The 13,743-nt window shown below is 41.6% G+C and overlaps 1 protein-coding gene across 1 annotated transcript; it reads left to right on the forward strand.

Annotated features, from left to right (window-relative positions):
• The first annotated feature begins 873 nt into the window (after positions 1-873).
• On the forward strand, positions 874-13,362 carry hprt1 (hypoxanthine phosphoribosyltransferase 1). The gene is given in 10 exon segments (XM_033974439.2): positions 874-1,085; positions 6,321-6,427; positions 7,234-7,348; positions 7,350-7,418; positions 11,881-11,946; positions 12,180-12,197; positions 12,273-12,355; positions 12,524-12,570; positions 12,655-12,731; positions 13,225-13,362. Coding segments are annotated over 10 exon segments (657 nt in total). The 5' UTR covers positions 874-1,058; the 3' UTR covers positions 13,273-13,362.
• The last annotated feature ends 381 nt before the right edge of the window (positions 13,363-13,743 follow it).

Here is a 13,743-nt window from a genome sequence, read left to right on the forward strand (position 1 = left end):
TTAGGTGAGCCTTAACAACAATCACCCGAGAAGAGAATAGATTTGACATCTGCCATCTATTGGTGAAATAAAATCTTATGGATGGTAGCATTAATAGATAATTATGCCAGTTACGGAACACTAGATTGTGTACGTATCCATAGACTATAACAGTACCACACAAAAATATGCAACTCAGTTAACTTTTATTCTATGTAGGTTTAATTAGCTAATAATGGATGACTTTCATTGACATGCTGCATACTGTGTCCTTAGGCAAGGCATTTCTCTACCTTGCCTTATAGCCTACGCATGTGTTGTATGGTCGGTTGGAGGAGCCGATGGCCCAGGGCAGCTTATTTATTTGATCGGGACAATGCATGCTAATGAACAGACATGATACTACATGAATGTAAACACACCGGATTATAATATTATATAATTATAATTGGTCACTACATTCACTGCACAGTTCCCATAATTGCACATTCCACTCACTGCACAGTTCCCATAATTGCACATTCCACTCCAATTATTGCGCCATACAAAATTGCATATTCCATTCATTGCACAATCCCCATTAGTGGGAATGAATAATCAATGTGCAGTGGGGTTGAATTATGTAAACGTGCAGTAAGATCTATCATTGATTAGATCTTAGAACTTTGTTATATTATAACAAAAATCTGCATTTTAACTATATTGATTTTAGTTGGCCCCCATATATGTAAAATATTATTGTCCTATAGATTGTTATGAAACCCAGCTTTTTCCTCATTATCCAAAACGCTGCGTCTTCCCCTGCCGAAACCTGGGCGGAGCTTCTTCCTTCTCTCTTCTGTGATTGGTCGGAGGAGTCTTCCGTCACATCCTACAGTAAACGCTCCTGGAGCTCCAGTAGAAGCCGCTCGCCCGAGCTCGCCCACTGCTACAGCCCCGGAAAAACCCTCTCTGATCACAGCTAGCATTTTCCATGTGCCCACAACAATCACAAGAGTAAAGGATAGACGTAAACTGTTAAACAACCACGTTTTTAATCTTTTTCATATACATTTCACGGCTGAGGTCACGTAAACGACATGGCGACCTCCAGCTCCTGTGTTGTTGTAAGTATATTTTTGTATTTCTACAAATAGCGGGTGGTTATGAAATGATTTGGTCTATGCTTGCAGCTGTCTACTTCTGTTAAATTCCTCTACTTTTGATCGCTGGTATAGATCATTACAAAATTGAAATACCTTAAGTTGTGTTGTTGTGTGACGATGCTTTCTGTAGCGTGGCCTGTGGTTGAATAGACTAAACACGAGTTGCCCACGTTTCGCGTACATGACAATGAACGAAGAGAAACCAGAGGATGTGATTTCAACTGTAATATATTGGAAATGATTACTGTTCAATATTCAATGTGTTTGGTTTAGGATCAAGTTAGAATAACCTCAATATCTTGGTACATAATCGCCGTATTGCAAAATCTATGGTCATAAAACTCCAGACGCAACGGATTATGTAAGTAGAGCAGGCATGCAATGAAACATCTATTCTTTACTATAACTTTACGATTTGTTTCAGCTTCTTGCATTCAGTGTTGAATTTCTCATGTAAATTCTGGTTTACTCTGAGAAGCAATCTAAAAACAAAAGGTTATTTGTGTAAAAGATTGCTCAAAAATAACTTGAGAATCAGAACATTTATACTCACACATTTAAATTTATATAGTTATTTATTAATTTATTTTATATTTTTCTGTATATAAAGAGGGAACCCATGAAAAGAAGATGCTCTCATTGGGATCTCCCTGTATAAATAAAGATAAATAAGTTTTATTGCCATTGCCAGTGAACAAAATTCACTAACCAGTAACTTGTTTTGGCATTATAGTGCAACTTTAAAGAATAATAATATAAACTTTAATAAAATAAAAATAAGGGCATGCGATAAAACAAAGTTGAATCTTTACAGATCTGACCTGTAAGCCTGGTGTGTCACCTGCTTCTCTCCTTGGAGAAGTTTAATGCCATACTGTGGAACACTTTAGGCAAAGCAATAACATCTCCATGAAGACAAGCAGGTGATGGATCCCCCTACCACCATAAAAGTTACACAGTTCACCTTTAACTCCAAATCCAATGTGGACAACCCAAGTAACATTTTGGGAATGTATTAAAGTGTCAAAATTGTGTAAAACTTTATCTAGATACAGAAAGAAATGTGTTTATTGAGGTTCACCTGGGAGAGTCAAAAATGTGTATTACAAACCCAGTGATTTTAACAACAGTTTAATCACACAGATAACATTTTGTATTGTTGATCATGCAAAAGTTTTATACCAGAAAGTCTCTACCAAGACCTAGAGAAATGGGATGTGGCTTAAGTTTCACCAAAGGAAATTGGTTTGGTGTAAAATATATTAAGTAGGTTACTGTAGCAAATGTAGGAAATGCACAGGTCATACAGAACAAGTTTGTGCGGTTGTAATTAGGGATGAACAGAATTGAATATTCTCATTTTACAATATTATCCATTTTTCAATATATATCCCACCTCTAAAAATTGTATTGTAATACCACTGTTACTTCTTGCAATGAATGTTTTACAAGATATTTTTGAGCAATAAACCCAGCTGTAATTAATCAAATGCTTTCAGGCACAATAAAAATTACATAGTGCACCTTTAAGAAATGTAAATGCTTGTTATAATGGGTTTGTTATTGTTAATGAGGCTAATGGGGCTGTTAGTTGTGGGTTCCTGCCTGCTGTAAAATATTATCAAATATGAACTTTCATTATCACTAAAACCTATAGGTCAAATTTAGACTGACCCCAGTCCAGTTGGTCCTGTTTGTCCATGTTTAACTTTTCAAACAGGACCTTAAAGAGCAGAGAAGACATCTGCTGCTTGTTGTCCGTTATTTTGACTAAACAGACTGAATATAGTTTTGACTCAATTGGGAGGTAAGAGATTGTATTGTGTTAACGACCACCATATGGCGCGACAGAATGCATTTCATATGTTTATTGGGAGATGTTAATTAATCTGTAAGTGGTTTTAAAATGTGTTTTTACTTTAGTTCTTCTTGAATTGAAATAGGGAAATCACTAACATTTAATTTTTGCATCACTGGTCAAATTAGCCAATTTTTTGTCAAATTGAATGACGTATTGTCCTGTGCAGTTTTAGTTATGTTTTAAACTTCACTCAAATTGATGTCATCATTTGTTATGTCAACTCAAACGTAATTTACACAGAACCCCCATAGACATTTTAAAAGCAACAAATGGATACAGTGGTAAAACAGATACTACTTCATTACTTACGTGCGCAGTACAGTGCAAATTAAAATGATTTATTAAAACATATGTAATAAAGTCATACCATATCTGTACCTAGCTGATGACAATCTTTTTTTATGAAGATTTCCTCACTTTAATGTCATCTGAGTCAAATAATTAATCTCATATTCACAGGCTTTTCACAATGTGTGAAATGACTAACCCTACACCGATGGCATTTGAAACTTTAATACTGCTGTCTGCCGTCTTCTTATTAGTTAAACATAAAACAGGAAATCATAAGTTGCCGAAGAATATTATACAATCCTCTGCACTAAACTAACCTTTTTACACATTATGGCTCTAGACCTGAGTGGTATTTCTTTTATTTCTATCAGATCTCCTCAGGCTGCATCAATTTACCTTTATCTGGGTCAAATGTATAGAAACTCATATTTGCAGGCCTTTAAGTTAAATAATAATATGTGCGTAAGAGTGTTACACAATATATCTGTGCTAACCCTGACTCTTTGACCCATATCCCTTGCTCTAACTAGAGCTGCATGATTAATCGCAATCTAATTTAAATCTCAATTTGAATGAATGCAATTAGCAAATCACAAAGGCTGCAACTTGGCAAAAGTACCATAAATTCCTTGACAAACACAAAATATCCCATCTTTTCTACATAAAAACTGTAGTTTAGATCTGCACAAGATCTGTATTAGTTTGTCACTTCAAATTTCAGTCTTGTCAATTCTTCTGGATGTGTTTAAAATGTGAACTTTGAACAGAATCCTATTATTAAAACTGGCAAAAAGCTCTTTTCTGATCTATGTTTTAATGTTGTTCTCATGTTGTCCTCATCACAAACATACTTGCAGTTGTGTTTTGTTTCAGTCACAGATGTTTAACACACAAACCCTGCATATTTAGGCTGAGTTCTTCTCTCAAACAAACCTTGTGATGTCCTTGTGATGTCATGTGGTAATGCAGAAAGTGCTCCATTGTGTTTTTAAACTCCATACACCTTCACTAGAATAATTTGGATAATTTCAGCCCTGTAATTGTCGATTCTGTTTGGAATAAAGGTAAACTTGAAAACTGTTGCTACATAACATCACAAGGTTGAACGGAGCATTTTGATCTTTTGAAATGTAGACAGACTAATAATAAACTCAAACTCAAATGTGTGAATGAAACAAAAACACTCCAGGTATGTTTTTGAGGAAGTAACATTATAACAGGTCACAGGATTAAATTTTTACCTTTAACAGAGACAAGATTTACCCAAGTAAGGAAAATAATCTGCCTTTTTGTGAATTTTAAAAACTAAATTTCTGTGAAATGTAGATATTTGTGTTGTTGCGATATATTTAACTTTCTTGCTATATTGGTTATTGTATCAGCCAATATTGCGATACAGAGATGTTTTTGCAATATATTGTGCAGCCCTTGTAAGGACATTTTACAATATTCCGCACTAAATAATCCCTTTGACACACATCTGTGGCTCTAGACCTGAGTATTTTTTCTTATCTTTTAGCTGAGACTGTTGTTCTTTCTCTGTCACATGATTCTGGTTACTGTCTGAGTTCAGGGTCATGTCACTTTCACTACAATAAAATGTCTGCTGCTTCAGTGCTCTTTAGTGCACTTTCCCTTGCCCTTGTTAATGCCATTTTAATCATTAACTGCATTAAACCTTCCCAATAGTAACCATTGTTTTGGACACAGATTTATTTAATTGCTTCCTCTTCCTACGTCTTCTCATGTTTCAGGTCTGGTAACAATTTATTAAATCTAAAACTATTACTACCTTCGGGGCATATGTTTTGTTTTTGTTCATTTATTAATTACAAGGATAGATGATGGATAATAGAGTTGCAGTTTTTAGCTATGGATCCTACCTGGATGACTGACATAGACATAGACATGTTTATGAGATAATACTTAATTTAATCTAGATTTATTTTTCTGTCACCTCACCTCACGTACTCTTTTAAAATATTAGAACTGAAAAATAGTGAATACCTGTCTGGCTTCAAACTTCACTTTGTGAAATTGTAGCAGCTAGTGGTGTCACAATACTGAAATTTCAAACTGTTCGGATATGAAGGAAAATGTTTCATACACAATACCAATTTCAATACATAGAATGAGAATAAATAAACTCTACATGTAATTTCAAAACACAAAGTTTTATATATGTTTTAATATTGCCAATGTGGTCTTACACTAATTATGCTAGAGCATGTCCCCAATATTGACACAGTTCACTGTTCAACCTTCAAAGAATCACATCTGACTCTGGAAAGATCCGTGTATATCATTGGACACCACAATACAAAGTGACTGCTGCTGCTATTGCTACTTGTCCAGCAAGCTAGCTACGGGCACACAGCATAGGTGCTTCAGATCATCTCTCTTGTTTACAATCAGAGTCTTCGATGCTTGAGGCATTAAATTGTGACCTCCTGGTTCGACAAGCCCCGACTGTTTCCCTTCTCCAAGCTTCCGGCGTAAACTTGGATCTGCACTACAATAATGTTCAGCTAGATTATTATTATTATTATTATTATTATTATTATTATTATTATTATTATTATTGCGAATGAGAATGATTATAATGATAATGACAATAAGTATTGATTAATCTTGGTATCTTGGTATCTTGCTTTTGAGATTTTTTTTGACAACCCCAGTAGCAGCATCAGCTTGTCTGTCTGTCCCCATTGCAACAGTATCCTGTGGTACCCATTATGTATGCTCATTCCAAACATAGAACTGTCATGGTAGTAATAATACATCTTGGTTTTATTTTCTCCCCTGATAAGATATAAGCATGCTGAATTGATCATATTGCTCATAAATGCTATCCTTATTTATTCGTAATAAAAAAATATATACAGCTGTTACCTTCAACAATGACCCACTGTTACTGTTAGTGTGAAATGGGGCATTGCTGCATATTGCAGCCAACCCTGTCCTCTGTCTTATCCCTTGTATCAGTAGTTCCACAGTCTTGGTTAACCCATCGTTAAATCTGTATGTGTTCGGTTTATTTGCAGATCAGCGATGAAGAGCAAGGCTATGACCTCGACCTCTTCTGCATACCAAAGCACTACGCCGGAGACCTGGAGCGAGTCTATATCCCACATGGACTCATACTCGACAGGTGAAGCCATCTGTAAACAGGGACATCACAGGATTTTGAGTCTTCATTTAAATATATTATATAAGTATTGACTGTTATACGATAATCTGGAAACCCAGCCACAAAAAAAACTGTTATTCAAATCCTGCCTTTTACCCCTCTGTACTGAAAGCCTTTTTGAGCAATGGGGCTGACTCAGACATAAGGAAACGGAAACTTCTGCTGAGTCACAGAAACTGAAACTACTCTGTCAACCCCAAATGTCCCAGCGGCGGCAGGGTAATAAATACTGAGTCTGAGGGGATTTTGGGGAGGGCTTATGAGTAAATTGTAGTCCTTATCCATGGGTCTCAGAGTGATGAAAATCAATCACTGTTGCCATAGCAATTAAGAATTCAAAACAAATAATTGAAAAAATTGAAAAGCAACACTGATTAGGAAGGAATGCATTACTATGACAGCCTTGTACTAAATACAATGTCAATTACATTAGTTATTATTATATTCAGTTTAATGCTTTAATTTTCTGGAGCACTGCTAAATCATAGTACACTGAAGTCACTTTACCTGCAATTTATTTAACATCATAGTCATAGCCACTTACTGTGCATAATGGCTCTTGATTTTTGACTAATTTTTTACTATTCTTGCTGTTTTATTTCTGTGTTGCAACACTAGAATGTCCCAATTGTGGAACAAATAAAGGTTCTCTTATCTTAGACATCATCATTACATTATCACTCCATTGGCCCAACCATATTGCAATGACACATGTGTTTCCTGTCTCTTCTCCTCATGTGTTTCCTGTTTCCTCTCCTCGTGTGCAGGACGGAGAGGTTGGCACGTGAGATCATGAAGGAGATGGGTGGTCACCACATCGTCGCCCTGTGCGTGCTTAAAGGAGGGTACAAGTTCTTCGCTGATCTGCTAGACTACATCAAGGGCCCTGAACCGAAAACAGCGACCGCTCTATCCCATGACTGTAGACTTCATACGCCTCAAGAGCTACTATGTAAATACCATACTGTGTAGGGCTGTAGTCACCTAAAGAAATTCTTGGTCAACTAACGATGTTTCCTGCAGATCGATTAGTTGACGACAAAGCAGGTGTGGCAAAACTATTACGTATGCCTATGTATCTGCAGAAGAAGTATAAGGAAACAATGTATTTATATAAAGACAGATTAAACTTGTGAATCATGAGTTTAATCTGTCTTTATTATAAATACTAACAATACCACATTTTCAACTAACTTACTAAATTCTCCTTTCTGTTGTTGTCCCATATAAATCCTCCATCCATCCATCCATTTTCTTCCGCTTATCCGGGGCCGGGTCGCGGGGGCAGCAGTCTAAGCAGGGACTCCCAGACTTCCCTCACCCCGGACACGTCCTCCAGCTCCTCCGGTGGGACCCCAAGGCGTTCCCAGGCCAGCCGAGAGACATAGTCCCTCCAGCGTGTCCTGGGTCTTCCCCGGGGCCTCCTCCCGGTGGGACATGCCCAGAACACCTCCCTAGGGAGGCGTCCAGGAGGCATCCTGAGCAGATGCCCGAGCCACCTCAGCTGGTTCCTCTCAACGTGTAGGAGCAGCGGCTCTACTCCGAGCTCCTCCCGTGTGACCGAGCTCCTCACCCTATCCCTAAGGGTGCGCCCGGCCACTCTGCGGAGGAAGCCCATTTCAGCCGCTTGTATCCGCGATCTTCTCCTTTCGGTCATTACCCAAAGCTCATGACCATAGGTGAGGGTAGGAACGTAGATTGACCGGTAAATCGAGAGCTTCGCCTTCCGGCTCAGCTCCTTCTTTACCACAACGGACCGATACAGCGACCGCATCACTGCAGACGCTGCACCGATCGGCCCGTCAATCTCACGCTCCATCCTTCCCTCACTCGTGAACAAGACCCCGAGATACTTGAACTCCTCCACTTGGGGCAGAGACTCACCACCCACCCGGAAAGAGCAAACCACCTTTTTCCGGTCGAGAACCATGGCCTCGGATTTGGAGGAGCTGATTCTCATCCCAGCCGCTTCACACTCGGCTGCAAACCGCCCCAGTGCCTGCTGCAGGTCCTGGCTCGAAGAAGCCATCAGGACAACATCATCTGCAAACAGCAGAGATGAAATCCTGTGGTTCCCAAACCAGGCCCCCTCCGGCCCCTGGCTGCGCCTAGAAATTCTGTCCATAAATATAATGAACAGAACCGGTGACAAAGGGCAGCCCTGGCGGAGTCCAACATGCACTGGGAACAGGTCTGACTTACTGCCGGCAATGCGAACACAGCTCCTGCTCCGGTCATACAGGGACCGGACAGCCCTTAGCAAAGAGCCCCGGACCCCATACTCCCAGAGCACCCCCCAAAGGACACCACGAGGGACACAGTCGAATGCCTTCTCCAGATCCACAAAACACATGTGGACTGGTTGGGCATACTCCCATGAGCCCTCGAGGACCCGATGGAGAGTATAGAGCTGGTCCAGTGTTCCACGACCAGGACGAAAACCACACTGCTCCTCCTGAATCTGAGGTTCGACTATCGGTCGGATTCTCCTCTCCAGTACCCTGGAATAGACCTTACCGGGAAGGCTGAGGAGTGTGATTCCCCTGTAATTGGAACACACCCTCCGGTCCCCCTTCTTATACAGAGGGACCACCACCCCCGGTCTGCCATTCCACAGGTACTGTCCCCGACCGCCACGCGATGTTGCAGAGACGTGTCAGCCAAGACAGTCCCACAACATCCAGAGACTTGAGGTACTCAGGACGGATCTCGTCCACCCCCGGAGCCTTGCCACCGAGGAGCTTGCCAACCACCTCAGTGACTTCAGCCAGGGTGATGGACGAGTCCGCCTCTGGGTCCCCAGTTTCTGCTTCCTCCTCGGAAGACGTGACAGTGGGATTGAGGAGATTCTCAAACTATTCCTTCCATCGCCCGACAACATCCCCAGTCGAAGTCAGCAGCTCTCCACCCGCACTGTAAACAGTGTTGGTGAAGCACTGCTTTCCCCTCCTGAGGCGTCGGACGGTTTGCCAGAATCTCTTTGAGGCCGTCCGATAGTCCTCCTCCATGGCCTCCCCGAACTCCTCCCAACCCCGAGTTTTTGCCTCTGTGACTGCCCGAGCCGCGGCACGCTTGGCCCGCCGGTACTCATCAGCTGCCTCAGGAGTCCCACGAGCCAACAAGGCTCGATACGACTCCTTCTTCAGCTTGACGGCATCCCTTACTTCCGGTGTCCACCACCAGGTTCGGGGATTGCCGCCGCGACAAGCACCACAGACCTTACGACCACAGCTACGAGCAGCCGCATCGACAATAGAGGTGGAGAACATGGCCCACTCGGAGTCCATGTCTCCAACCTCCCCCGGGATCAGGGAGAAGCTCTCCCGGAGGTGGGAGTTGAAGACCCCCCTGACAGAGGGCTCCGCCAGACGTTCCCAGCAGACCCTCACAATGCGCTTGGGCCTGCCAGGTCTGTCCGGCTTCCTCCTCCGCCAGCGGATCCGACTCACCACCAGGTGGTGATCAGTTGACAGCTCAGCCCCTCTCTTCACCCGAGTGTCCAAGACACGTGGTCGGAGGTCAGATGACACGACAACAAAGTCGATCATCGACCTCCGACCTAGAGTGTCCTGGTGCCATGTGCACCGATGGACACCCTTGTGCTCGAACATGGTGTTTGTTATGGACAAGCTGTGACTAGCACAGAAGTCCAATAACAAAACACCGCTCGGGTTCAGATCGGGGAGGCCGTTCCTCCCAATCACGCCCCTCCAAGTGTCACTGTCGTTACCCACATGGGCGTTGAAGTCCCCCAGGAGAACAACGGAGTCCCCGGTTGGTGCACTGTCTAGTACCCCTCCCAGGGACTCCAAGAAGGCCGGGTACTCTGCACTGCTGTTTGGCCCGTAGGCCGACACAACAGTGAGAGACCTGTCCCCGACCCGAAGGCGCAGGGACGCGACCCTCTCGTTCACCGGAGTGAACCCCAACACGCAGCGGCTGAGCTGTGGGGCAATGAGCAAGCCCACACCAGCTCGCCGCCGCTCCCCGCGGGCAACGCCAGAGAAATGGAGAGTCCAACCCCTCTCAAGAAGTTGGGTTCCAGAGCCCAAGCTGTGCGTGGAGGTGAGGCCGACTATATCTAGCCGGTAACGCTCAACCTCCCGCACAAGCTCAGGCTCCTTCCCCCCCAGCGAGGTGACATTCCATGTCCCCAGAGCTAGTCTCCATGTCCGGAGATCCGGTCGTCGAGGTCCCCGCCTTCGACTGCCGCCCGGATCTCTCCGCACCCGCCCCTCATGGCTCCTCCCGCAGGTGGTGGGTCCACGGGAGGACGGCCCCACGTCGTTTCTTCAGGCTGGGCCCGACCGGGCCCCGTGGGGAAAGGCCCGGCCACCAGGCGCTCGCTGCCGAGCACCCACCCCAGGCCTGGCTCCAGGGTGGGGCCCCGGTAACGCCAGTCCGGGCGACGTAACTGGCCTCGTTGTTTCTCTATTCATGATGGGCTTCTGAACCGCTCTTAGTCAGACCCGTCTCCGAGGACCTGTTTGCCATGGGTGACCCTACCAGGGGCATGAAGCCCCCGACAACATAGCTCCCAGGATCATTCGGGTGCTCAAACCCCTCCACCACGTTAAGGTGGCGGTTCGGGGAGGGGCATATAAATCCTTATAATCTAAATAAAAATTTGCCGATGAATACAAATTTTCATCAATTTAGACTCTAATCAATGAATCGACTAAAAAAATTAAAGACCTACAGCCCTAATACTGCGTTAAATCATTCTGTTTGTAGTATAATATAGGGGTGGGCAATATTCCATTCTGTACAGCGAGAGGGATTCCTGTGATATTTGTGAGTTCAAGCTCTCAAAACTATCCATCTTGAACCTCTCCTGTGTCTGTGTTTGGGCTCAAGCCACAGTATGACCAGTCCAATCTCAGGGCAGCATTTTGGTTTGGGCTGACACCAAACAAACCAAGACAAACATGGTGACACGGATGTATGTTGAAGAAAGGGCAGTGGAAAGCTCTTTGTGCATATGTGGACGGGAGAGACATATGTGCTTTTCTCTCAACTGGATTTAACAAGTTTGATTTCTCAGCTTGCTTCGCAGTTGTGACGCTTCATCCCGTTAGCTTTAATTTGTCTAAACATTCCACCTTTTCCCAATCACTTTCAATGGGAGAAATCCCAGATTAATAATGTGTACACCTCAAATCAAGAATGATACACATATCAATCTGGCTTCTGCCAGGCTAGAGCCAATTTTGGAGAGATTGTTTTACTGCGATTCAATGCCTACCTGTTTATTGTAGCTCTATGCTGAAACACAGACCCACTCCTTCCATCACTCAGCCTCTGAGTGAGTGTATGTAACCAATTGCAGTGGAGCCATTCGCTATTTTGCCCACCCCTTCATATATGATTTATAATAGAAATTTAATGTCCTAAGAATATTTTTGTCCTTGCAGAATGATCAGTCGACAGGTGAAATAAAAGTAATTGGTGGAGATGATCTTTCAACGTTAACAGGAAAAGTAAGATTCTCTGTGCTACTTCATCACTCCTAACTGCCAGAGGGCAGTGCTGAAAGCACTGAATGTCTCTGGCAGGCATCCATTCATTGAACCATATTTACATTTGTAACTTTGAATATGGCTTCATATTGTCTGGTGTTGCTCAGTTACATTGTAAAACATAACTGTCTTTCCCCATTTTACACTATAAATGAAATGTGTTTATTATTAATAACATTTCTTTTCCCACACAGAATGTTTTGATTGTAGAGGTAAGTAAACTTTTTTTTTGGTAGTATTTTGAAGTTCTTGATAAAACTTGGATTTGAGCTTAATTGTTCTTGTAGGATATCATTGACACAGGAAAGACGATGAAGACATTACTTCAACTTCTTAAACAGTACAATCCTAAAATGGTTAAAGTAGCAAGGTAAGGCTCCTAATAATGAAAAAAATATTATAAAATAACATTATTCAATCACTTTCAATACCACAATGATAACAAAAACACTTTTTAAAGTCATGTACAGTGACAACCCTCTTATTAACTATTTCAGTGTCTTTATTTTGTTTTTTATGAAATTTTCCCTCTGTTTAGTTTGTTAGTAAAGAGGACGCCGAGAAGTGTTGGCTACAGACCTGACTGTGAGTTCAGAATATTCAATATGGCATTTAATTTATTTATTGTTATTATTTTTATTTTTATTTTTTTTTGTCTTGTTTTTACAGATGTTGGATTTGAAGTCCCAGACAAATTTGTGGTGGGATATGCACTTGACTACAACGAGTACTTTAGAGATTTAAATGTAAGTAAACAACTCTACTGGTCATTGGTTGTTGGTTTAAAGGTGTGTGTCTGGCGAAGTACTCCCACTCTCAGTAAGAGTGCAGGTTTTTAAAAATAAGCAATTAAATCTGTTGTTGACTAAATGCAAGATGGAGAAGTTTAATACCATACAACACTCACTATAGTAGTGAAATTGCGGTAACTTGGTTGAATTTAAAGAGTCCTACTGGTGCCCTTATTTAGATTTTTTTAAATTAATTGTTCACTTCTATCATCGGCTTGGATGAGCAGCGAAACGTCTTCACTCCTACAACGATTTGTCCATTTGACAGATTTAAATTTCGTCGTTTGCTTCACTTCTATCAGTTTTACTATACTCCTGCTGTATTTATTTTTGCTGTATATTAATCATAGTTGACTCTTGCCAATATAAAATTATGCCCTAAAATGCATTAACACATGTATTTTTGTCATTTCAACTTTTAATGTGCTGTTATTATTTTCTGTTTCAGCATATCTGTGTAATTAGTGATATGGGGAAGGAGAAGTACAAGGCATGAAAACCACACCAGTTTTACAACATTTTCTTTTGCAGCTATTTTATTTTATGACTGTACTTTTCCGTTAATACACCGTAAATTGTTCATTCAGCCTCTGTTAAGCTTCAGACAACAATTTAGCTCTGGCACCATCACGAAAAGGTTTAAATGCATGAAACATCATGATAGCCCTGGATTTATCAGCACTTCTATTGCCCCAGCATGATGATTTTTAAGGATTTGATAATTTATTAAGCGCAATGCTGCTATACGTTAAAGCCTTTTTATATTGATTTTATTGTAATTCTTCCTATTTGTTTCTACCAAAAGGCAGGGTATTCTCTATGTATATTTTGGGACAAAGAACCTTTTATGTATTGTATAATTCATTGGCATTTTTTCACGCTAAGTTGTAAAAGTGAAGACAAATCTTTGGTGCTGTCCCTCATAAAATACATTTTTGTGTGATACATTTCGTTACAGTACAAATTC

The sequence above is a fragment of the Periophthalmus magnuspinnatus genome, chromosome 10, assembly GCF_009829125.3.
Source record: "Periophthalmus magnuspinnatus isolate fPerMag1 chromosome 10, fPerMag1.2.pri, whole genome shotgun sequence".
Classification (NCBI taxonomy): Eukaryota; Metazoa; Chordata; class Actinopteri; order Gobiiformes; family Gobiidae; genus Periophthalmus; species Periophthalmus magnuspinnatus.